General features: G+C 44.8%; 3 protein-coding genes across 5 annotated transcripts; 2 read left to right on the top strand and 1 right to left on the bottom strand.

Moving 5' to 3' along the window:
* Nucleotides 1–1,723: 1,723 nt before the first annotated feature.
* casp10 (caspase 10, apoptosis-related cysteine peptidase) lies at nt 1,724–8,634 on the top strand. The gene is made up of 13 exons (XM_036545616.1): nt 1,724–1,860; nt 2,270–2,541; nt 3,046–3,151; nt 3,441–3,576; nt 4,015–4,112; nt 4,329–4,362; nt 4,686–4,798; nt 4,983–5,031; nt 5,161–5,247; nt 5,435–5,517; nt 5,672–5,789; nt 6,092–6,602; nt 8,295–8,634. The coding sequence occupies exons 2-13, from the start codon at nt 2,273–2,275 to the stop codon at nt 8,488–8,490; spliced, it is 1,800 nt and encodes a 599-aa protein (XP_036401509.1). The 5' UTR covers nt 1,724–1,860; nt 2,270–2,272; the 3' UTR covers nt 8,491–8,634.
* A 910-nt stretch (nt 8,635–9,544) lies between these two features.
* Nucleotides 9,545–14,494, bottom strand: LOC118788991 (caspase-8-like). 3 transcript variants are annotated; one of them, XM_036545248.1, is made up of 10 exons: nt 14,364–14,494; nt 13,149–13,467; nt 12,971–13,070; nt 11,759–11,897; nt 11,567–11,670; nt 11,368–11,425; nt 11,119–11,192; nt 10,740–10,878; nt 10,110–10,617; nt 9,545–9,965 (listed from the first exon to the last, which is right to left on the bottom strand). In XM_036545248.1, exons 1-10 carry the CDS (start codon nt 14,371–14,373, stop codon nt 9,836–9,838), a joined length of 1,581 nt encoding a protein of 526 aa, XP_036401141.1. In that variant the 5' UTR covers nt 14,374–14,494; the 3' UTR covers nt 9,545–9,835. The 3 variants fall into 3 exon arrangements, with proteins under 3 accessions (XP_036401141.1, XP_036401142.1, XP_036401140.1); XM_036545249.1 differs by having other exon boundaries at nt 11,119–11,183; nt 11,567–11,673; XM_036545247.1 differs by having other exon boundaries at nt 11,567–11,673.
* Nucleotides 14,495–16,339: 1,845 nt separating this feature from the next.
* On the top strand, nt 16,340–23,334 carry trim25l (tripartite motif containing 25, like). The gene is made up of 16 exons (XM_036545849.1): nt 16,340–17,083; nt 17,458–17,553; nt 17,810–18,043; nt 18,295–18,454; nt 18,719–18,757; nt 18,867–18,911; nt 19,080–19,124; nt 20,325–20,375; nt 20,898–20,945; nt 21,029–21,076; nt 21,269–21,385; nt 21,669–21,737; nt 21,961–22,008; nt 22,206–22,274; nt 22,361–22,426; nt 22,671–23,334. Exons 1-16 carry the CDS (start codon nt 16,448–16,450, stop codon nt 23,243–23,245), a joined length of 2,346 nt encoding a protein of 781 aa, XP_036401742.1. The 5' UTR covers nt 16,340–16,447; the 3' UTR covers nt 23,246–23,334.
* Nucleotides 23,335–24,868: the final 1,534 nt, after the last annotated feature.

A 24,868-nucleotide genomic window follows, 5' to 3' on the forward strand; every position in this document is an offset into this window, starting at 1 on the left:
CATTTCAATTTTTACAACAGCTCCTTTATTAAATAATTAGCAACATCACATTTATTAGAAATCATTTTTTCAGCAAGAAGTCAGTTTTTTTATGAAACCATTGAATGTGCAAAGTAATTAAGTAATTACTTTAGTAGAAAAATGTATTTACATTCAGTTTCAAATCTATGCAGTGTATTTGGGACTACACATCATCAAGGAACTAATCTTAAAAGTCATGTCTGGTGGTTGCCTGTTTTTGATTTGTGCATTGCCTGTTGTAGAATAATGCTGTTGATTAGATGCAATTTCAGTGTTGGTCACACACTTGGACATTGGTGTCCACTCGACAGGCACAGATTTCTTGATTTCCTTCCATCCTGGCGTCAGGGAGTCATCATATTTATCTTTGTGTATTCCTGCAGAGTCCTATGTTAAAGGTTCACATAGCAACATCGCCAAGCTGAAGGAGTTCACCCAGGACTGGATCAGAATCCATGTTCACCGGGTCAGATCTGACCACTTAGGACGCAACGCTCTAGCCACGGACATCAAGAGGACCTCCAGCATGTAGCTCTTTAGCCATGGCTAGCCTTCTCACTTTTTCTACTTTTTATGTGTTTAATAAAAAATGCAGAACATATTCTTTGTTTCCTGTGCTGTTTATGGCTTAGAGTCAGGTGTATGGCATAGAATCTGGGTTGTAATTGTAGTTTCTGCTCCACCATGTCTTTCCAGTACAGAGTACAACTACCTCCGTCAGCCTGTTGATATGTTTAAGTCAATTAATCTGGGCCCCCAGTAGACACTCTTTGAGTGGTTTATGCAAAGCAGGAGTAACAAAAGTATAACTATGACAGGTTTATTTGTCCATCATAAACTAGCAAACAAAAATGTGGATTTGGTGAGGGACCTTGTGCATTAACAAAAACAGGGTGGTGTCAGTGGTCGGTGGGTTCTACTCAGCATATGAATAATGACAGTTTTGACAGATGAAATCAAACTCTGCTATTAGATCACATTAAGATAGAATTCAGAAGAATAGTGCTTTTACTCCAGCCTAAAACTCCTTTGGCTTTGATTTCTTCTCAGTACCGTTAAAATGTGTGAATGAATCATCTTAACAGTAAAATATTTCAGTGGATCCGCTGGAACCTGTTTAATATATGGAAAACAGATGCTTACAAGTCCAGAAAATTTGTGTGATGTTGGTTAACTGTAGTCACATATCCTACTGCCCCTTGAAGTGATTTCCTCTGTAAGGAACCTATTTTGGTCTTCTCATATCTGAACCACTGAATCTGAACATCCAGCCCCTGATGCTGGATTACCCCCTGACTATGCAGATCCTAAATCAAATCCTCCACAGATGACAATCAGTCAATGTACAAACACAACATGGCTGGTCACTCTGTTTAATGTATATTTATATTGTATGATTGTGTATGCAGTAATGACAGAGATTAGGTTTCTTCAAGGGGCAAAAAGAGGAATGGTGTCTATATGTTTGCCACTGAATAATAACAAAATATTAGAAATAGAATTTTTTGATGAATGCTGGCAGCTTTTGGTACTCACAGTAATTACACCACAATTGAGATTAATAAAATAAACCATACTTAAATGTGACAATCTGTGATAAACAGTACATCCACACGCTGACAACTTTACGACCATGCAAGTTCATGACTCCTTGGCTGTCTTTCCCGGAAGTGGAAAGGAGTGAAGAACAGATAAACACGGTTTCATCAGGGAGCGTTGCTGCGCTGTCGGTCTCGTTCGTCAAGGGTCCAGAAACAGGTGGAACACAACTAACCGCGATAGTGGAGTTATGGTCAACATAAAGACTTAGAGATCTTTGAATCGAGCAGAAATCTGAAGGTGATGTACGCCTGTCTACGGGGATATAGTTAGCGTAAAATATTGGTTTCGACGAATTCTTTGTGAATCTTTGCTATTCTATTTGTGTTTGGCGTAATGGTGATGAGCGCAACTAAGATCCTTACATAGCGTGTTAAATTATGTATTCTCATGTTGTCTATTTAAATAAATAGGCCTGTTGATAATGGTTCCTATGGTCGAAAGTGAAACCGAAAGTTGTGTGACGTGATCACCATGTTTTTTTTTCTCCTTAAGTTACCCCCACAAATTATGTCCAATTAAGGAGTAAATAGAAATTTACAATTTAAGAAAAAGAAAATCCAACTTGAATCCTGATCGTGAATGTGTCTTTTTGTCTTCTCTATAGGCCAACGTTTATCTTACAGACTTCATCTCTCTCTGCCTGCAGGTGATGGAGTTCCAGTTTAAGTTGTTGCTTGTCGAGAAAAATCTGAACAAGGAGGAAGTGCAGGCGCTGGCGTTTCTTTGCTCAGACCTGATCGACAAAGACCTGAACTGCGTGAGTGCTAAAGACCTGTTTTCTCTCCTGGCGGACTCTGATCTCCTGACCGCAGAGAGCCCCGAGCTTCTCGCGGAGCTGCTCTGCATCTCTAAAAAGAACGGCTTACTTCGGCGGTTGGATCTTCAGTCACCTTCAAAAAGCGTTGTCTCCCCCTACAGGTGAGTGTAGGAAACAACTTTACCTTCAGTTGGGTGTGCAGAACGGCTTCAGTGTATTTTTCCTTTATCGGCACAAAGTGCAGGGGTCAGAGAGCAATGCCTATGATTAAGCTTGTAAAACCTCCCATACATGTACATATACATGCTGAGCCAAATGCAATACCCTCGGGGTGAGGGTGAAGATGAACCAATTAAACATTAACCACAATTCATTTCAGTTCTTTCTGCCTTGTTACTTGAATTGTATTGATTTAGGTTGTCATGCACATCACCGTGACATACAGTGTACTGTATGTCTGTGCTTCCCGGAGAACTGAATTCATGGTCAAACTCAAAAAAGGAGCAAAAAACATGTCACGTGTATTTACAAGCAAGACCACTTGGTAAAACTCTAGGAGTTCTACCAGGGGAACAAGGAGTTACAGAATCTCAAAACAATTAGGATGCAGATATATAACCTAGTAATAATACATGTCATACAGTTTTATTCTGATATATTGGCAGAAAGCTGCTGTTTGACCTGTCAGAGAACATCACGGAAGATGACCTGAAGGGCATTAAGTTCCTGCTTCAGGACATATTGCCCCGCAGAAAGCTGGAGGACAGCGTGGTGAGACCGCAGACATTATGTCACACTCTAAACATGAGAACCGCACTGTCCAGCTCTGCACTTCCTGACCCTGACCAGGGCCCAGACCTCTCTCCTGTTCCATCCAATCTAGACCAATCCTCTTAGCCTGGATTCTTGTGCAAAGGCCATATATTCTGCTTTAGTTTCCCTGCTGTGCATTGCTCTGTCTGCTCTCTCGCATGGCCCGGCCTCTGCAAATCTGCTTCCCGTTGAGCTTATAGGGTATCTACTATGACAGCCAATCACAGGGGTCATTTTCTCTTTCCAGACAATGCTGAAACTTCTGTGGGAGTTGGAAAAGGAGGATCATCTGAGCGATACTAACCTGGACACACTGGAGAATATCATTGGAAAAGTCTGTCCCAGTTTAAAAAAAAGAATCAGCCGGTATAAGACAGAAAATGGTGAGTGTCAGTGAAGGCTCTGTCGCCAAAGACATTGCACCTCTATGTCACCACTAGAATTTATCCCTCCTCCCAGATGGTAGAAGAATATCTAAAGCCTGGTGAACCTCATCAATGTCCAGTCACACAGGCCTTTCTTCTACTAGATCACAGAGACTTGTATATTCTGCAATATCTGGCCTACCATGTGATCTGTGATTTGGCAATAGTGAGGTGTACTGGTAAGGTACCCCAAAGGTTGCTGGTTTACTTGCCACGTGGGGTACTGCTGTTGTACCCCTGGACAAGCTACTCAGTTGCCTCAGTAACTATGCAACTGTATAAATGGATACCATGTAAGCGATGTAAGTCACTCTGGATAAGAGTATCTACTAAGCTAATGTAATTGAATGTATATGCATGCGTTTATGTGTATTGTTGTTCATGTGTTTGTGTTAGTGTTAGCAGGGCCAGTCACCCAGGAGACAGGGACCGCAGGGGTGACCATGAGGAGGCATTTGTCTGAGAAGATTCCAACTGTATCTACTGGAGATCAGGTAGAGCCCAGCACTGTGTCTGTCTCTCCTTGGTTATTGTTTTGAATAAAGTACTGTATATAAAGCTCAGATAATGCAGTGATCTCTGACAATTTAGAGAGATTCTTCTGATTCTCAGACATTTATTCTTAACCTTGCAGAAAGCGGCTCATTTGTTGTTCATTTGTCCATCCTTTGACAATTACTGGACTTTCATTTCACTGTGTTTTTCTGCAGGCTTCATTCTCACATGCCAGACCTGCTTCCATGGGTGTGTTTAACTTGTTTTTATTTCTTTTATTTGAACTATAATTAGACTTTTCAAAAGAGGGTGAGTAGGGGTGACTGTGTTTTTCTGATTTACTGGGCAGCAGTGTGGAGTGCTGCCTAACGAGTTGGACCAGTAACCCAAGGTTTTGGGTTCAGTTTCGGCTGTTGTACCCTTGGGCAAGGTGCTTAAACTGAATGGACTCGGTAAAATATCCAGCTGTATAAATGCATATGTAGATGTTAAGATGGATGTTGAAAAAAACAAATAACAAATCCTAGCACTCTCTTTCATCCATTCTGTGATTGTTCACCTCTGCTCCTCAGGAAGTTTTCCAGAGGGCGCAGCTCGGAGCTTGTGGGAGCCGTTGAGGTGCGCGAGCAGTGAGGTGCTCTTACCCCCATCCTGCTTCACATCACTGCCACGCTCCCAAGTTCAGGTTAGTCCCTCTGGAACCTCCCCAAGATGGACAGATAGACACACACATACACACACACACACACACACACACACACAACTAGCATGCTCCAGAAAAGCCACACCCTCCATGCCCTGGATCTATCACTGATGTGTGCATATGAATTGAAATAAGCAAAGTAAAGATGGACTCTCATGTCTCTCAGGGACCCTACAATGTGAACTTCTTTGAACATTCCTCTGCTGGATTATTTGGTGAGTTACCTAATTTTCTCTCTGCATTTGTCTTTTCCCTCTTACGCTGTAATACAGTAAACACAGTGTTTAGCTGTAATGGTCTGTTGCTGTATAGCGTTCTCACCTGCAGTACTGGATGTGTTGCAGAAACTCAGGACAACAGTCTGGAGGGATTATCGCTCAGGTTTAGCCAGTTTAGCAGCAGTGAGGACACAAACATGAGTTGCTCCTCAGGTTGGTTAATAGCCACTATTCCCCTCTTCCCAATATCTCCTTCCTCTACCCTCTGCTCTATCCCTCTGTTCCCTACCTGTGCCCTCTCCCTGTACTAGTATTCCTTTCCTTTCCAGCCCCTCTTTACTTCTCCTGCCCCTACAGAATGCCCTGTTTGCCTCATTTTTATCTTTCTTTTTTCTTTCAGAGCAAAGCCTCCATGTTGCATACTCCTCCTCATATGAAGAAAAGAACCTTAGTGCTACAGAGCCTCCTCTAGGTGAAAACCCAGTAAGAATCTCTTTGGACCTGCACCTGCTGCCTCTCTCTCGCTCTCTCTCTCTCTCTCTCTCTCTCTCTCTCTCATACACACAAACACACAAGCACAAGATCACAATCTTTGCTGTTTTTAATTCGTATTTGCTTTATATTTTGTGTCATGCAGGAACTAGAAGCTTATGAGATGAAAGGTGAGAGGAGAGGATTCTGTTTGATCATAAACAACTTCGACTTCTCAAAGTCACAGTCATTAGGCAACCGAGAGGGAACGCACTTAGATGAGGGTAAGTGCCAAACAAACACTTCACAGGAAGTTAAGCGGAGCGGTTAAACTTCCAAAGTGTGCCAGTTTATAAATTTACATTTACATTTACATTTATTCATTTAGCAGACGCTTTTATCCGAAGCGACTTACAATACAAGGAATACATTCAAGCTACAGTATGAAAGGAGGCCTTGTAGTAGGCGCGAAGTGCTAAGGGAGCTGTCAGGGAGAAAGCAAGACAATGCAGACAGAAAGGTGAACCGATAAGTGCTATAAGATATAGCTGTAAGATATAAATGTAATAATCCCGTGCGTTCTCAGAGAGCTTGAAGGAAGTCTTTGAGTGGCTGGGCTTTGAGACACGCACGGAGCGAGACTGCAGCAGGAAGAGCATGCTCTGCCTGCTGGAAGCCCTGTGCAGAGAGGACCACAGCGCCACGGACTGCCTGGTCTGCTGCGTGCTGAGCCACGGCCTGGAGGGGATGGTGTACGGCGTGGACGGGGCCGAGGTGCCCCTCAGAGAGATCACAGAGCATTTCTCGGGAAACAGGTGTGCATCGCTGAAGGGAAAGCCCAAGCTGTTCTTCATCCAGGCGTGCCAGGGCAAGAAGGAGCAGCGGGCCGTCTTCGTCGAGTCCGACAGTCCCGTCCCGGGCTCCGCCCGCACTGAGCTCGCCAGCGACGCGTTCCTGCCCAGAGATTCCATCCCGGAGAGCGCCGACTTCCTGCTGGGCATGGCCACCACGCCAGAGTTTGTGTCCTTCAGAGATCGGAAGCAGGGCTCCTGGTACATTCAGTCTTTGTGTGAGAACCTGAAGCTGCTGGTACCCAGGTATGTAAACAAGGAGTGTTTGTGTCCCTTTTGTCCTTCCCAGAGTCGAAAATGTTGTAAAACGTTTTTTTGTTTTCAAAGTTCAAAAACAGCTAGATCTTCCCAAGGGTTTGGACATTATAAGTGAATCAGATCATTGCAAGGAATGTCCAGTTCCAGTGTCAAGGATAAATGCTCAATGCAGCGTCGAGAAACAAACAAAAAAAGGATTTTAGCAATTTGATGTTGAACAACTGTTGTTGCTGTGCCATTAGAATGGCTTCAGGCCCCCTCTCTGACCTGATGCCTGAGCGATACTGGAAACTGGCAAAGAGGAGTCCTCATTGGCCTACTTGGCACCACTGTTATGGCTGCCACGTGGGCCAAAAAACTTGACCACTCAAGTAATACATATGAAATTTCTAACACTGAATGAACTTTGCTCTTCTTTCAATGATCGAATACTTTTTTTCTGTGGAGCTCTGTAATGTAGTTTGAGGAAGTGGCCGATAATTGGTTGGTTCCCCTGAGCACTGAAAGACCAAAGGGAAAAGAAACTTGCAGGAGTGGTAGGAAACATTACTTTGAAATAAGAATTATCTGGCATTAGCCTAGTATCTTTTTCCTTTCATACAGGTATTGACATTTTCCATATAAACCTCCGTCTCCAACTGACAGTCTGTGTTCATAAGTTTTCATTGTAACCTCAACTTGTATTATAGGTAGAATTCGCTATTATTTAATTATCAATTCACTAAATGTAGCTCACTAAGATATTATCGTGGTGTGCTTAAGTAAAAAAAAAAACATTTCTTAGTCTTATAATGTATTACCAGAATGATGTATTGAACATTATCAGTATGTTTTTAAGTCTAATGTAATAGTTTTGCAATAATACTAAATGGGACATGACTTTTTTGGGCCCAGGAATGCCACATTCCCCTCTCAGAACTAACACTGCTTGTCCAGTCCCTATTGACATCATTGGCTCTTACACTTAAGTTCTTGATCTTTTGTGGTTTAGCTGTTATGGAAGAAAGCCCATAAATTAATGCAGGCTCAAGGTATGCACTGGTTGAATCTGTAGGAGCTCAGATTCTCCAGAAGCAGTTTACTTTTTTTAAAGGACTTATCCATGGTAAACGGCTGCATCTCCGCATAATTTAAATCAGCCCTGATCATGGGGTCCAAATCAGTATGTGTCTTGATTTCAAACTAACCTCAGTGTATATACAAGTGAATAAGAATTGTGTTACTAATGTATTCATAGGTCAAAATGAATGAAAACAAGCTGAAAAAAAAACTTGGCTCATTTTTATTGGTATAAAAACACCCCTCAATAACACATTTCATTGAGAGATAATTGTCAAGATAAAAAAAGATGAAAGACAGAAGACATGTCAAATTCACATCTGTGAACGGTATTTAACCCACTGAGGAGACTGAATTAGGGCATTTATTTATTACTGCCTCCGGAACTCAAGGTTTGGAGTCATAGGCAGTCATTTCAGAGGCCATGGAGTGTTAATCAGAGTTAATCAGAGTCTACCATCTTCAACATGATCAAGCAGGGTGTACAAACAGTATGAAGGGTACACTGTTATGTGCTCTGAGCTGCGAATGAGGGATTCGCGGAACATGCACCGCTTGTATAGGTGCCATCCATCCCTCTCAGATCCAGTCTGTGTTACTCTGCATTTCCGGTGCGGACAGAGGGGTCGACCTGCTTTCCATCCTGACGAAGGTCAACTGCGATGTCGGAGGCAAGTCGGACAAAGCTGGCTTCAGGAAGCAGATGCCTCAGCCTGTGTACTCGCTTCGGAAGAAGGTCGTCTTCCCGATACCCAAGCTTCCGCCGCCAGGGGCCCAAGGGCAGATCATGGCACAGGACCTAAAGGGACACCCCTGACGTGCCACACAGAGGCACCATCCCCACACTCCAGACCTCAAACAGCGCCAGCTGTCTCCTCCTGTTTACATCAGTGATGTTTTACATTTCAGAATATTTTCAAAATATTTTAATATAGCATTATTTAAAGTAGAATAGAAACAATGAATCTCTAACTACAAAACATTTTTTAAAAATTAAAACACTCATGCATTATGTAAGAACTGAAAATATATTTTTACTTTCTCAATTTTATATATGCATTTTCAGCAAGTAATTAAACATCTGTATTTGAAATCACCGAACGTGTCTTTTATGTCACTTTGAACACAGTCCTACAGCAATATCTACATTCTTCAAGCTTACCCGAAATATCTGATATTGCACACTTCGCTGGGGATGTTTTAATTACTACCCAGCAGTTCTATTTAGCTATATAAATTCAACAGCTCTAATATTAGCTGCTCTGTATCAGTGCAACATAATGGGTCTTTATTTCCCAACAGCTCCTGGTGAGGATACAGTGCTGTCACGTAGCTGCATGGGAGTTTGATCATGCAGGATGAATGCAGCCATCTTAAACATTAAGGAAGAGTTGGGGGGAAACAGCTTTAAAAAAACAAGGGTGTGACAACACCGGACAGAAACCGAATGATTTACAGACTACGGAATCAAAGAACGCAGAGCAGGTCTGAACACGGCCTTTAGCAATTGGACAAAATACATCGCTTGTAAAAGCCCTGTAGTTCACTACCTAAAAAGAGAATCAAGAGAATGAGAATACTATACCCGTACATGACATGTCATAACATGCTAGGAAATACTGGTGATTTGTTCATATTCACCAAACAAGTGCTTTACCTCAATATTTAGCCTTTTTTCCCCACTTAGAGCATCTTTATTATGTACTTGCACATTGTACTTCTTCAGATGTCCAATGAGGAAATGTGCAATGTTTCTACACTCAAAAGGTAGTCCATGATGTCTTCATTTCTTCTTAAAAAACACAAAAGGATGAAAATCATGAATACTGACATCGTAAACACCTAAACCAGGTAGAGCTCAGTTGCTGGTAACCGATGAAAAAACTTGTTGCAAAGTCAGTAATGCAGTGAGCAAGCCAGTACCAGGGAATACTGTTGCTCTGATTCACACAGTCCAGAAGGGTGCCACTAAATATAAAAATTTATTTCCTGTTGACTTTGTGGCACTTCAGACAAAGAATGGTAAAATCCACCTGGACCTTCAGAAAGCACACAAATGAGATGGCTGACCGTGTCATGAGTAAATGGGTTTCCCTTCTGGGTGAGTTGATTAGGCACTGTTGAGTGTCTCTGAGATGCCGATGATGGGGGCTTTGTGTCTCTCAGTCCAGGGGCAGAATCAGCTTCTTGGTCAGCGTGTACCTGGGCTCCGGCATCTGTCTTTTTCTCCCGAAGCTTCTCCCGCTCACCTCTCGGTTCACATTGGTCATGATCGTCAGGATGTCTTGGTTCCTGCCACAGAGAGAAAGCATTCACTGCACTGGTTTTCACAATCAAGGAGCTGCTGCAGATCTGTGCAAAGGCACATCACCTTCCTGCCAATCGCATTTCACACACGGCGATAAACCCCGCCCCTTTGCCGCCCCGCCCCCTCACCTCCGACAGCCACTCTCTAGCTGGCGGCAGAGCTCCTGGATGAAGGCGGAGCCCTCGACGGTGTGGCGGAAGGACTTGTGGTCCTCCACCGTGGCCATGCCCAGCAGGAAGTCGGAGTCGTTGGGGATGGTGTCCGGCACGCAGCGCCCGGCGTCCGAGTCGTACCAGCCCCCCTCTCCGTCGCCCTGGACGCGCGGCGCCCCCCCATCCTCCTCATCCTCCTGCGCCTGGCACGCCTGGATGAAGAAGAGCTTGGGCTTCTTGGCCAGCGAGGGACAGCGGCTGCTGGTGAAGGGCAGGGTGATGCCGCGTATGGGGACCGCCTCGCCATCCGTGCCGTACACGGCGCCCTTCTTGCCGTGGGAGAGCACGCAGCACACGAAGGCGTCCAGCGCGCCGTGCCCCATCGCCCCGAACTCGTTTGCCACCTCCTGCAGCCCCACCCCGGTCACGTCATTTCGCTGGTGCACGGTGAAGTGCAGCCGGGAGAAGATACTGGTCAGTGCCCCTGAAGAAAGGGACAGACGGAGAAGGAGGGTGGGTCAGAGGCCTGTTGCACCTGTAGCAGAGAAACAATACACCTCCAGAACCTGAACGCTAAGGTGGGAATACAATAGAGATGGTCCTCACGTGCATCTATGTCTGTCCCCTCACGGTCTGCCAGTGTTACTTTCAGGTTCCTGTTCTTCCTGGCCTCCCCAAAGTGGTGGTTGTTGATGATGACACAGTGCCCGCAAGGCCGCCGCGCCATGCTATATACATGCTGTGGCTTTGAGAGATCAGCAAGGGGCACACTCATATAGCGGAACAAGCTGGACTATTACAAAACCTCTTTAAACATCTGTATCCACATGTGTAGCCACATGTAACTCACATGTGTACCTGTACACCGGCATTAATGATATGCTATATTACTACAGTTCTTTGAGATTTGTTTTAATATTGCAGGTGCTGTATAAAGTAAAAGGTATCTAAATCGTCATTACTGCAATTCTTTATAAGGTTTTACCTCAGGTATTGAAAATGAGTGTACTGGCCCAGCATCCACGGATAAGTGAGAGTGAACAGGTGCACCTGGGGAAACTATGACAGAATGAGTGTACGTCAGGAAGAGGTGAGAGAGATAGGCTATCTGAGAATGAATTCATCTGGTCACCAAGAAGGTAAATGTTACAGATTGTCTGTGTGTTGTCATGCAGCTGCCAGCTCAGTTTACCATGGGAAGTGGTAAGGTCAAACAGATGTCAACCAAACTTACAGCTGCCACTGGACTCTGGGACAGATGGATTTTGGGGCTGGTGTAGATGAATGGGTTCCTTCAAAACAAATTCCATAGGGTACTGTCATGAAAATAAATTCCACAGAGTAACATCCATATATAAACAAATGTATTATTTAGCCAATATAAACTGAACATCAAATAAATACAAACTCTACTTAGTTATTATAGAACCCACGTGTGCTCCAGTTTCTTCAGAGGGAGAGCTTATGTAACTGCTGCTTTCCATGAATGGGTTTACAGAGGATTCCTGGTCTGGGAAACGGTGTGCAATACCGCCCCCTGCTGAAAGGAACAGGTATAAGAGTGAGTCACAGTGGGAGAGGTTGGGAGGGGGGCACCGTGCATTTCAGCACACCTTTCCCCTCACCTGCTCTCTGCGCTGCGTAGCTCTGCAGTCTCGCGGCCAGCCGCTTGTCCACATGGTCAAGCACTCGCTCCAACTCCTCCAGGTGGTCCTCCCCCAGCAGCCCCTGCTTCTCCATCTCCACCAGCAGGTCCAGGAAGCTCTGCAACGCACAGCCCACGAAACGCACAGCTCGTGTGCGATCACACTCCAGAACAAAGCACTGTCACGTGTCACCTTCTACATTATAACCACCAAGTGTGCAGTAAGCAGACTGTGGACTCAGGGAACACTGATTTTGTGGCTTCTACGACGTGCTTGCTCAAGAGCAATTCTCAGACTGCACTTCTGCAATTTATATAACACTCAGGAAAAAAAATGTGAAAGCTGTCAAAACTGTGCTGAAAATGACACAGGATTTGTCTTTAATTCCACATGTCTTGGATCACATCCTTTCTAATAGATTAGGAGGCGTTAGTGGCTACATGGGATACACTGGATTGTCTACGTAGAAGCTCAAGCAGGTGTGCACCTTTCTTAAGTGTCTTTTCTTAACTGTCTGATAATTCCAACTCACTGTACCTGTGTGGATCTAGTGGTGTTTCAATTCATCGGAAGCTCTAACTTTCTCATGTAATGTTCAATGGAAAGGTGAAAATTAATAAATGTTCTGTGAGACGGCTGGTATGAGGTTTCACTTTACACTGATTACGTTTGCTTTCTTCTGCACAGAGTGCTTGGGATACTCATTTGTTTACAAAAGGTACACTGAGAGGGAAAGAAAACCTGATTTACATGCCATCTATTTACACTCTGTAGATTTTTCCACATTTACTTGCAGGTTCTACTGAGCTTTATGACAATTATCTGAATGCTTATTTCACATTCATATTCACAACTGAAAGCAGTTACCATTTACATTAGGAAAGTGCATACAAAAAGGTTAGGCTACAACCAGAGATCAAATCATGCAGATACCAAATCATCAGTGCCTCAGACAAGAATAGGTGACATTACACAGCTTACCCCGTTCTGCTAAGTGCCATGTTAGGTGCATTTCTGTAGTATTTTCAATTCCTTAATAACACTGCCTGTTTTCGGTTGCCCCCCACTCCCCCTCCCCCTCCCCCTCCCAACCTGTTCCACAGCATGGCACCGACTAACATTTTTGGTTCTGTATGACAGTCTCTGCTCCTAGTGGGTTTTCAGGGGTGGCTTAGGTGGGTGGGTACTCACCACGCTGGGCTCCAGTTTGCCCCGGGGTAATTGTAGTAGGTGCTTAATGGTGCGGAGATTGTCCTCTGTCACATCTTCCGCCAGGTTGTACAGTATTTTACTGAGGGGTTAGAAAAGCATTAATATCCGTCTCAGTGCAATTTAATCACCCATTCAACACAAAAGGGTCTCTGCTCACCGGTAAGGCGAGATCCCGGTATAAGAGCCTCTTCGGCTGCTGAGAGATCGCTCTGCCTCGACACGAGTGAGTCTCAGGTGGCGCAGCAGGTCAAAGCGCTGGATTGTGATCAGGAGCTCCGCCACTATGAGACAGTCGTCTCCCAGCAGCCCCCGCTCCTCCAGTTTCAAGAAGAGGTCCCGTCCGTCCCGCACCTTCTGCAGCTGTTTCCGCGGGACGATGTCGCTGCAGAGAAACTTTAGCGCTGCCACGTTTTCTGACTCCAGCTCCGAGTCGATCGTGTGCAGCACGTTGACATCCATTTCCCTGGTGCCACGGCCTGGAGGAGCAGCGTAAGCAAGGACATGCACATTCACAATGACGATGGACATCTCACGTAGTGATAACACAAGCACCTCTTAAGAGCTCTGATCATAAGATCCCCGGTATATATAAACACTACCCCTCAGGACAGACCTGCTGATTATGCGACTGATAGTGACTGACAGCTGATCAGGTACCTGCCCCTCATTCATTTCACTGTATAGGATTCATTACAGCAGGGATACACACAATTTATAGAGCGGCGCAATACTGTAAATGTTCTACGTCTCTCTCTTAATAGTGAATTACAGAGCGACTCCGTTACACCTGCATTGATTCTGTTTATACAACTGACCAAAAAGCAGAAAAGGGTTCTTACAGAATAATAAACAAAAAGCATGACAACTGTACCACCTCCACCATTTCACGACCAAAACAACCCTGTATTTACTATACCAACATCAATAGGGGATTATGTCAAAATATTATCTACATCCAATACCTTGTCTAATACACATTTAATATCACATAACAGCTGCATAGGAGACCACAATGGACTGAATAGTCGACCCTCTTTAACATCTCCTGAGAAAAATCAAACAGGTCGTTCTTGACTGAACGCTACTACACAAGTGGTAGGCAGCCCCGGCGCTTCATCGGAATGCTAGCTAACGTTGGCTAAGCCTGCGCTTTTCGAATAGAGACATTTCTGATCACAGATAGCTATTTTCTTTGCTGGATAACTAGTTAATTACTTTACTAGAGGCCACTGTCAAAACGACAATAAACGGTCACCGAAAAAAAGTTAGACCAAACTTCAAGCCAAATGTTCCTAGACAGCTAAAGCTATCTCCCCGGCGCCGGGTAGTTGAAGTTCTCAGAATTGCGGAAATAAATACCATAGTCACTTACTCGTGTTCATAAACAAGTTCTATTGGGAAACATCGCGTTGACTTTACTCGGACATAAAAGTTTGATTAAAATAAAACAATACAGTTGAAATATACACGAATATCCCCCTTTCCCCGGGCTGAACTTGACCGCTGTTCACTGCCTTACCCTTTTTACTTCCTCTTTCAATGCTTAAATAGCCAGGAGGCGGGCTTACAGAGGGACTGTGGCTATTGGCTGTTTTTACGTGCCTCCGTTGGGCATGTTTCGGTGTTTGCTCGGGCATGTCCTAAAGTCAAGGGGCCGCAGCGTCACTAGTAGCACTCGCGGCGCAGGCAGGCACGTTGTTTTTTCTACCGCTCTGACGCCTCCCAAGCCGCATGCGGCTCTAGACTTTAGCCCCTCACTAACGGCATCCTAGCTTTGTATAAAAAAAAGACTTTAACAGAGAATTTAATAGTGCGTGGACAGATTCGTTTGCTTTCACCAGCACTACTGCTTTGCCGCAATGTTTTATCTGCGGCGAGAAGTTAGCAAACAACAAAAAATGTAATGTTGAAAGACATTTCCAGAACAAGCACACTGCGTTTGCAGTTTTGTGTTTTGTTGGAAATAGCATCCCCCAATAAAAACAACAAAGGTGTCAACTGTTTTCCTTACTGTAGTAGTTCTATAATTTAATAAATGCACCAAAACATTGCATTATTGTAATGGAAATGCAAAGTTAAAGTACCAAATAGTCATAAATAGCCTACCGCAGCCACCTTGTGGTAAAACATGAATGAATGCTCATTTAGACCTATTAGTAATGTAGTAATGTTGATAGGCTAATTTAGACTAATAGGCTATGGTACCTGCATTTAAAAGGCTCAAATATTTATTGCAGGTCCGGACAGATATTTTTTTTGTTTCTGGCCAAAAATTGCTCTTTATATAGTAAAGGTTGCCGACCCCTGTCCTAAACCAATCATCTGATGGAGTAGTGCTGTTTTTTTTTTTAGCGATGTAGAGTTGTCTTATGTGTAAAGGGGCCTGCATTTTTATGACAGTGAAGACTATGAAAAATATTTACGTATAACAAGAACGTAATGTGGTGAAAAACTAGCCTCAGTCCGGGCCAGTTGGGCTGAGGGTTCCCTACACACTTTTCAGTACTTCTTCAATAAAACAAGTAAAAACCACAGAGTTTGATGTAATTAGGTTTATTGCATATGTTTCAAATCACATACAGTAAACCGGGCTGGTCCAAGCAGAGCAAATCCAAAGCACCTCTCTTTTATTGATTATTGAAATTACTGTCTGGAATTTAATTTTTGTCACAACAAGTTCATGATTTTTGATGTCACAGTGACCATCCACAAAGTCAATCAATAACCTCTGTGACTTGAAATACATTGACTGGTTACAAATACAGTGGACAATGAATTGAAATGAAATGGCGGACGCACAAAAAATCCTTCCACTCTTAACACCTATCTTTTCTCAGTTTCGCCTACACACAGGCTTTCTGTTGCACCCTGTCCTCAGTCACAATTCACAATTGAAATGGCTTTATTGACATGTCAAGTAGGACATTTGCATTGCCAAAGCATGTAGGGCAGTTTTTGAAAGTATCCCACCCAGCACTACCTTTCTACCTCTCCACACTCCTCTCAATTGCTCTCTGACATTAAGTGTGAACCACTCCCCAGGTGAGGACTCAAGGGTGAGACCTTTGTCACTGAACTGTAAACCTTACAATATATTGCTTTTGTGTATGATGTGTGAGTGTGTGTGAGTTATTGTGTATCCTTGTTCTTGTATGTACTTCTGAGTCATACTCAAAAGCTTTGCAAGAAGAATGTTGCTTTGCCAATCTGAGCAACTTCAGCGTATGTCTCCCGTACTTCCACTCCTGTTCTTCCCCCCAAACCTGCTCCGTCACTCTGGCTCCGCCCGCTGCAGCTCTTCCTTTTCAGCTGGGAGCAGGACGGTCCCCATCAGATGAGCGGATTGCTCCCTGCCCCCTGTGACATTTTGTCTCTCTGTATGATTCTTTGTGTCGCCTGTGCCTACCGGTTTCTTCACTTCATTTCTGCTCCGTGTCTTTCTATTTTGGGTTTAGAATGAGCGCCAGGCTTTGGACTGAGGAGCAGTTTAACTGCCCAGTGTGTCTGGACCTGCCCCATGACCCGGTCACCATCCCCTGTGGCCACAGCTACTGCATGGAGTGCATCAAGGACTACTGGGGCAAGGATGACCACATCGGGATCTACAGCTGTCCCCAGTGCCGGCAGACCTTTTGCCCCAAACCCTCGCTGTCCAGGAACACCATGCTGGCGGAGGCAGTGGAGCAGCTGCGGCGCGGAGCCTCTCGGGCCTCGATCACGAGCATCCGCAGGCCCCGTGCCGCTCAGAACTCCTCCGGCTCCTCTTCGGCTCCCCGCTCCTCCTCCTCCTCCACGTTCGTCCCCTGCGACGTGTGCCAGGGAGACCCGCACCCTGCGGTGAAGACTTGCCTGGTGTGCCTGGCGTCTTACTGTGAGACCCACCTGAAGCCCCACTGCCAGGCGCCCGCGCTCAAGAGGCACGAGCTCATCAGCCCCACAGGGCAGCTGACGCAGAAGATCTGCGCCCAGCACAAGTACCTGCAGGAGTTCTACTGCCGCCGCTGCCAGGCCTTCATCTGCTGGCTATGCACCAGCAACCAGCACAAGGACCACGAGACCGCCTCCACGCAGGCTGTTCGGGTTGAACGGCAGGTAAGAACCCGGGACCTTTGCCGAACATCTTTGCGGAATGTGTTTAAAAAATCAGAAGGTACTAGTTGCTCCCAGATATTTGCACTTGTCAAATCCCACACAAATCTGGACATTGATTTACAATTATGGTGATGATATTTATATATAGAATAAGTTTGTTCAGTGCTCATTTGCTTGCTATTATCATGTGGGGTTATTTTTGCAGTAGGTGTGGGTGTACAGGATGAGATGGCTGTATCTACAACTGGTCTGGTGGCTGAAAAACACTACAGAGAACATGCTTATCTACATTCCTTTCCAACTGCTACCTGCTCTCTGTCTTACCTGCCATGGCTTCTTTCTCTTTGTGCTTTTGACTGTGTGACATACTACAGAAGGAATTGGGTGACGTGCAGACAGAGACTCAGGTGAAGCTGCAGGAAAGAGAGAAGGAGCTGAAGGAAATGAAGAAAGTTGTGGAGTCACTCAAGGTATGTCTTTACAAGTTCCTGATTTCCAAACATCCAGAAATACCAGGCCCTGTTTTAAAGGAATCAGTCCAAATATACAGGAGTATCCAATCCTGATTCAAAGTAGTCACCTCAAGCATAGAGAGAAAATGAATTAAAATGAACATTTCCTTGTAAAGTAAGCCTCACTACTCAGCACATGTCCTCACTGGCTATCTGTTGGGCTGGGTTGATCAGCTGGGTCAGTTCACTTCAAGGGTGTTTGTTGTTTCCCCAGCGCTCAGCAGACAGGGTGCACGCCGACACTGAGCTCGTTCTGACCGAGCTGCAGCGCTCGGTGGAGCGGCTGCAGGAGCTGGTGGAGGAGGTGATGGACTCCATTGGGCAGGAAAAATTAAGGGAGGCCCAGGAGGTTGTGGAGAAACTGGAGGCCGAAATTAGGGAGCTGAAAAGGAAGGACTCAGAAATGAAGGATCTAATCACTTGCGAGGATAACATCCATTTTCTGCAGGTATTGCCTTTCTGGACAGTAGGCACAGCTCACTTTTCTAAAATACAGGACAATCTCTATAATATGTCCCAGCAACACATTCTTCTGTGTTATACATCCTGACTCAGGTCCATACATGCAATTCATGCAATCTATCAGTATGTCCATCTGGACGTTCTGTAGGTGGAAAAAATAATGTATAAAGCCCCTCATGACTCACCTTTCTCTCCCATATTTCTCGCCTATGCCTGCCACTGTTTCCACTCCTGCAGAACTGCAAGTCTCTCTGCAGCCCCCCGGAGGCGGGGGAGCTGCCCACTGTGACAGCCAATCCCGATGCCTCCTTTGAACCCGTGCGCACGGCCATGCTGGATCTGCGGGATAAAGTGGAGGACCTTTGCAACCAGGAGCTGAGCCAGGCCACCAAGACAGGTAAGCCACTCGTGGTCCTACAGACTGTCTCACTCTTTCAAACACTCTTTGCTATTGATGCACTCACCTGCAGATACCTATCACTGCCTCTTTGCAGACATATTCAAATAAAGACACCCTCCTCTGAAATTTCATTACGCATCTCTATTCTGACATTGTCAGATCAGGGTTTGGGAACTCACAAATGCACCCCTCTTAAGCATGTTTGCTAAAGTATCAGTCATAGGTCCATTGTTTAAAATCTGCATGGCTCCTTTCTTGCAGTGAATGACTTGGTGGCTTTCACCCTGGTAGACAACAAAGGTAAGACCACCCTACAGTTTCTCTCACTTATTTGGCTTACATTTCTGTGAGGTTAACTGTGATACACAAGCTGAGTTCAACTTGCCTCCTTCTTTCTTCCTTTTTGCAGCCAATAAGAATGCTGCCCCAAGGTTCAAGTTTGAGTTCTTAAAAAGTGAGTTTCTTTTTTCTCTGTCTTGGTGTCTCAGAATTTTAAATACAGCAAGTTCCATGACAAGTTGATGTAACAGAGCAATTGGGCGCTGCTAACTTGACCCTTTAATGCTTTCATTGTAAATTTGTGCTGTGGTTCCTCTCTGCTGATTTTATGTATGTGCTGTAGTATTTTCAGGACTGGGCTCCAAGACCGCAGAGAAACGCGACCCAGGTAAGTCCTACACTCATCTAAAATTCATAGTTAGAGCCATCAGTTTTTATCCACTTTCTCTTGCATGCACTTCAGTCCTCTGATACCAAGAGGTAGATACAAGTTTTTTAAAGGGACAAACTATTATTTGATTGCTCCACACCAAACATCTAAGTTGATGTCTTAATTACCAACAATTAACCTCAAATGACCGTGATGTTCAGATCTTAGACCTGTTGTGCAGGGGCATTTTGGCAACAAGATTCTCAGGATGTCATCACAGCTTTGAAATAATAAATACTTCAACAACAACAAATTAAGTCAAAACTGGCCCATTCATTTGTTTTAGCTTTTTAACGCACAAAATTCATTTGGAAAGTCGATGAAATGACATCATTTGTGCTGTTGTGCATGATAGCAGTCACATTAACAAAGTTTTGCTGCTATTCAGTGTTTAATGTATTGAATCTGTCACAGGCTGTTGTAAGTTTATAAAGTCATTGTCATCCATACCCTGGAGTTTTTGTAACCTGTTGGTCAGTGTTGTGGACTGATCATAATAATGATAGACATTTTTAACTGCAGATATGTAGTATTTGATTTCAAGTAGAGGCTTTGAGGCATTTTCAGTGGTTGCTGTGATATAAACAAAAGGGTGAGCTTGAACAGAGGACCAATGCAAAACCTTTGAAGGGCCTAGTATTCTAGTCTGTCAGGATGTACAAATGGGATTAAACATTTTCTGTCCAAGCTTTCAAAATTTTCCTAGGCCTAAATGAGGGGTAATTGTGGGTTAAAGGAAATCATGGGAGAGGTAGGTAGGAATGCTGTCAAATTATGAATGAGAGCAGATACTGTTTTCACTTTTTCATTTGTTGTGGATATTCTTGACAGTCCTTCCATGGCTCCTTTCCTTTCATCTCCCCCTAGGCCAACTGATTTTTTAAATGTTACAATTAGTCTCTAATTTTATATTTAGTCAGGTGACTATTCAGATCGTTTAAAGTTAAACCCTACTGATAATTGAGTGCCTACAGTGACACCCGGAGGATAACAATTGAAATACAGGTTTAAATCCCTTTCTCACATTGTTGAGAAAATGAGGGCCTCATTCATTGTCAAAACGAAAAGCTGTGATTACATGCAATACTAGTTTCAGTCTGCTTCTCCCTGTCTCTGTGTGTATGTATGTGTGCATGCCTGATTTTGTCTGTCTTGTAGCACCTGCAGCTCCCTCTGTAGGGGTCCGAAGCGCTGAAAGACGAGGACCAGGTGGGTCTCTCACCTATGCCACCACCATTCTGCCAGTGCATTCAGCGACAGTCTGAAGCACCTTCAATATGTCCATGTTCATCACACACTAGTCATCACCTCTACAATGAGCATCACTGTTTCAGCATTCCTAGCGTATCAGAGAATCAAGTGTTTCTCCATCACTAGCATATCAGGGTGTCTGTGTTTCTGTGTTTCAAAATCAACAGTGTATCAGACTAGTAACTTTCCTCAGGCCTGGTGCCTGGTTACAGCGATGTTTGAAATTGAGATAACATGACCCAGTTATCAAGAGCAGCATGCAGTTCACTCCTGTAGTCTATACATAGTAAACATTGACCATTAAAATTTAAGGTTTGTCTGACTGACAAGCATTTGTTTAAGTTTTCATGTTTCCTGCAATGGGGTCATACGTGTGTCCATGTCTATTTCAAAATTTCACTTCATCCGAGCCTTAAGATGCAGAACAATGCATGGAAACTACTGAAAGGCAGAGAAAAAAAATGTGTCTCTTTGTTGCAGTGTCCGGTGTGCGCAGCCAGGATGTCAGGAGCAGGGAGGAGCCACGAGGTGAGGTTCTTCAGTGACGTGTGAGTGTGCATTATGGATGCGGGTGTGTACCTGTCAAAACACTTCATGCGTCTGTCCTTCAGCAGAAAGAGGCTCGGGTGGTACTCGAGACGTGGGAAGGAGAGTCCAAGGTGAGTTTGAAGACAGACACAGACACACACACTTACAGACAGCTACACATGTACACATGCACGCACAGACGGAGAGACGTGCAAATGAGTACACACAAATAGACAGACACAGACATTTAGGCATCCATACTGATACACACACACACACACACACACACGCACACTCATTGATAGATTTGTTTTCCTCCACAGCAAGAGATGTGGTGTCCAGCCAGCAGGGTGAGATGGAACCTCGGAGGAGAGCTAACCCCTCCCCTACCCCCCCTGCAGCTGATGCTGTGGCAGGAGACGTTGTGGGACTTCAGGGAAGTGAGTGCTGGGTTTGAGGGTTAAGTGTTGTTTAGGGGAAACCAAACGCAGACACGGGGTAGGATTGCTCATTAAAAGCAACCTGCTGGTGCTATGGCCTCCAGATTGATGATGATCTTGGTCAAAATAATCTGTTGGAAAGCCTCAGTGCAAACAAAATTTCATTCCAAACAGTTTACAATCACTATCAGTAGGACAAATTTGCATGGATTTTGCTTTCATTTGTGTGCACAGCACTGCAGCTCTTTTGGGTTTTTTTCTCAAATGGTTTGTCTTTTTGTAGTGGTTGCAGGAAACCTCTTCCTCCAGGCTCAGCCCACACAAATTGGCAATACAGCAGGACTCAACACATGTAAGTTCAGTTCCTCCTCAGTTCTGCCCTGACTCCAGCCCCCCTCTAAAAACTTTACATTCTGTGACAGTGTTTCTGCACACTGGGTTGTAATGGGTGTGAAGATTGTGCGGTCGTGTGTAGCGAACCGTGAAGATTGTAGTGTTGAGACTGTGTTACAATGTGTTTTGAAGTGTGTGGTGATTGGTAAACACAGACTGAGAGAGGCTGTGTGTCTCTGCAGGGGGTGCTGGCGCAGGGATGGCTGCAACAGCTGCCTTGGTGGAACAAGGTATAGATCCAGGGTTTATCATAGCATGTTGCAACAGCAGAGTAAATATGTTCTAAAGACTAAATAAGTCCTGCCTATTGAAAGAAACAATCAAGAGTGCAGGCAAACATACTAGACAGAGACAAGTTGAGAGAGAGTAGCCATATGATAGCTATAGCACAATGTGGTCAGCTGATGGTATCTCTCTCCATTCCAAGGGGTGCCCAATCCCAGTCTCTTCCTGGACTCTCCGTCTGAGGCCCTGCCGACCCATGCATTCCCAGCACGTGAGCATCTTTCCTGCATTTCCTTTCAGTTTCCTTCCCGGTTTCTCTTTCCCTCTGACATCTCTCTCTCTCCGTCTCCTCCACAGTGAGAGAAATCCCCATCCAGAGCCTGCAAGCTCCAGCGCCCAAGAGCAGAGCAGAGTTTTTACAATGTGAGTTTATCGCTACATGACCAATAATCATGTGCGCACCCTTACACTGATGGTAGGTGCGGGGCTAGACTGAATAATGAAGAAATAAAAGTCTGCACGCTGACAAAGAGCCCCGGGAATCTAAGCTTATATGGGAGGATTAAAGAAGTGGGCAGGCTCTAAATACACATCCCATGATCCATTGGGCCTTTCCACCAGAGAGGCTGCATCCTCTGAAAACTCTCTCCTTTCTCCTCCTGCCCAGACGCCTGCAGGCTGACCCTGGACCCCGACACCGCACATCGCCGCCTCTGCCTGTCTGAGGGCAACACCAAGGCCACCCTGCAGGGCACCACGCAGCCCTGCCCGGACCTTCCACAGCGGTTCGACAGCTGGACCCAGGTGCTGTGCCGGGACGCCCTGCCGGGTGACCGCTGCTACTGGGAGGTGGAGTGGCGCGGGCGGGGCTCCTCGGTGGGCGTGGCCTACTCGGCCATCGCGCGAAAAGGAGGGGACGCCCGCGCGGGGCTAGGCTACAACGCGCTGTCTTGGAGCCTGGAGCTATCAGACACCTGCTGCTGCGCCATGCACCACAATGAGAAGCACGACATTGCTGTGGGCTACACCCCGCGCGTGGGAGTCTTCCTGGACCGGAGGGCCGGGACGCTGGCCTTCTACAGTGTGTCAGACAACATGGCGCCCCTGCACACCTTCCAGGGCAGCTTCGTGGAGCCCCTCTTCCCCGCGTTCGGGGTGGGCAGCGGCGTCGGTGTTGGCCTGGACTTTGCCCTCGGTCAGTTCAGCTCGCTTTCTGACAGTATCAAGATCTGTCCTATTTGAGCCTTTCTGGGCCCGTCAGTACTGCTAAACACTGGCCCTAATTTCAATGTTAAATTCAGACAAATACTTTAAATGATCAAGTTTCATTAGTGTCCTCAGTCACGTTAACTGAACACTGACTTTACACTAAATAATTACTCTTCTAGTATAATTTTCAATATACTTTTCATTCATGAAAATACAATAGTTTTGCCCATTGTCTTGTGAATGATGAATAACAGAAATTATATAATGTTATTTCACCATCCAGTGACTGACATTAGCAGTGAACCCAGCCTGTCAGTACTGCGTAACTCTGGCTGATTCTATGAGAGTGAATAAGTGCAGTGTGTGTGCACATAGGCTTCACACACAGCTGGGGTCAAGGACATTGACCCTTCATTAAAGCTCTTTATCTCTCGCCTCCTTATCCTTATCTCAGCTGAGCAGTACTGCTCCTACTGCAATCCACACCTGTCGGTCATCTGGCCTCTCTGTTACCTAGAGCCGATTCCCCTTGTTAAGTTAAAACGGCGACAGGATCACTTAACAACAAACACATATATGTACTGGAGTGGCAAGTGTAGGTGTGCACTGTGGCGCGGGCATGGAGTGCACGGTTCAGATCGGGTGAAGGAATGGCCACAAGGATGACCTTTGCTCTGTGGTGTCCCTCATCAAAGTCAAAGCTAAAGGTTAAATTATTCAGCTGTGCTGTGGAAGCGGGTACATGCGGTGTGGTGACTACACCAACAGATGGCCTCACCTCTTTTGCTTTTTATGTAGCTATTTGTTATACTGTGCTGCAGGTTTTTAGCAAAAGCATGCAGATACGTTTTTCAATATGCTAGTGATAAATGATGTGAGGCCTCACTTACAAAAACTTGAGCAGTACTCTGACTCCAAAGGAATGATGAGTTTAACACAATTTTGCTTTGCACAAAATACCCTTAGTTGATTCATTCATCAAACTTGTGAATCATACTGTACAAACTGATGCTGGAGTGCCACTGTAACTTAGAAACAAGACATTCAACTTAAAAATAATAATTTAAAGATACTGAATTATTACTGAAAAATACTTAGCTCAGAGGAAAATGATGTATGGGCTTCCTTTAAGAGTTGAATGGCCTTTGTAAGTGGTCATAATAGTACACAGGTACTCTGCAAGTTTGTCTAATAATCAAAGAATCAGTTTCAATTTACTTTGTACAGATTCTGAGTTGCTTTTGTAATTTGTTTCGTGTGACAAATTAATTGTTAAAATATTGTGCTCGAGTAGAGAAAGAAATGTTGTAGATACTACTGATCACATTTTAAACAATTTTGTTGTTGCCCTAAATACTCATTAAAACATTCATTAAAAGCATAATGACCCCATGGCTGGCTTACCTAGACGATGATTATAATCAGATTTGGCAAGCTACAGATAAGCAACTGCAAATGCTGTTTTCTTCCAAGTAAATCATTGAAAACTGTTGTTCTTTTTTTTTCTTTGCTTTATTTAAAAAAGGACACCAGAATTACTAACACTGATATCTGATGGGGGTAGGCACAGAGGGGTTTACAACAGTCTTTTTGTAACACTTCCACCAGCACAAAGAGTGACAAGACACACCATCACCCCTGAGTCCCTGCTGACAG

The sequence above is a fragment of the Megalops cyprinoides genome, chromosome 14 (genome assembly GCF_013368585.1).
Source record: "Megalops cyprinoides isolate fMegCyp1 chromosome 14, fMegCyp1.pri, whole genome shotgun sequence".
Lineage (NCBI taxonomy): Eukaryota > Metazoa > Chordata > Actinopteri > Elopiformes > Megalopidae > Megalops > Megalops cyprinoides.

Bases quoted from the DNA above. Each gene is read 5' to 3' on its own strand.
- LOC118788991 (XM_036545247.1), bottom strand. The intron at 11,426-11,566 runs GTGGGTTCTATA...TTTGTTTTGAAG, and splicing joins CTGAAGAAACTGGAGCACAC to GAACCCATTCATCTACACCA. The intron at 10,618-10,739 runs GTGAGGACCATC...CCCTTTCTTCAG, and splicing joins GGGGACAGACATAGATGCAC to GGGCACTGACCAGTATCTTC.
- casp10 (XM_036545616.1), top strand. From the start codon at position 2,273: ATGGAGTTCCAGTTTAAGTTGTTGCTTGTCGAGAAAAATCTGAACAAG. The intron at 3,152-3,440 runs GTGAGACCGCAG...TTCTCTTTCCAG, and splicing joins GAAAGCTGGAGGACAGCGTG to ACAATGCTGAAACTTCTGTG. The intron at 5,518-5,671 runs GTAAGAATCTCT...TGTGTCATGCAG, and splicing joins CTCCTCTAGGTGAAAACCCA to GAACTAGAAGCTTATGAGAT.
- trim25l (XM_036545849.1), top strand. From the start codon at position 16,448: ATGAGCGCCAGGCTTTGGACTGAGGAGCAGTTTAACTGCCCAGTGTGT. The intron at 17,554-17,809 runs GTATGTCTTTAC...TTGTTTCCCCAG, and splicing joins AAGTTGTGGAGTCACTCAAG to CGCTCAGCAGACAGGGTGCA. The intron at 21,738-21,960 runs GTAAGTTCAGTT...GTGTCTCTGCAG, and splicing joins TACAGCAGGACTCAACACAT to GGGGTGCTGGCGCAGGGATG.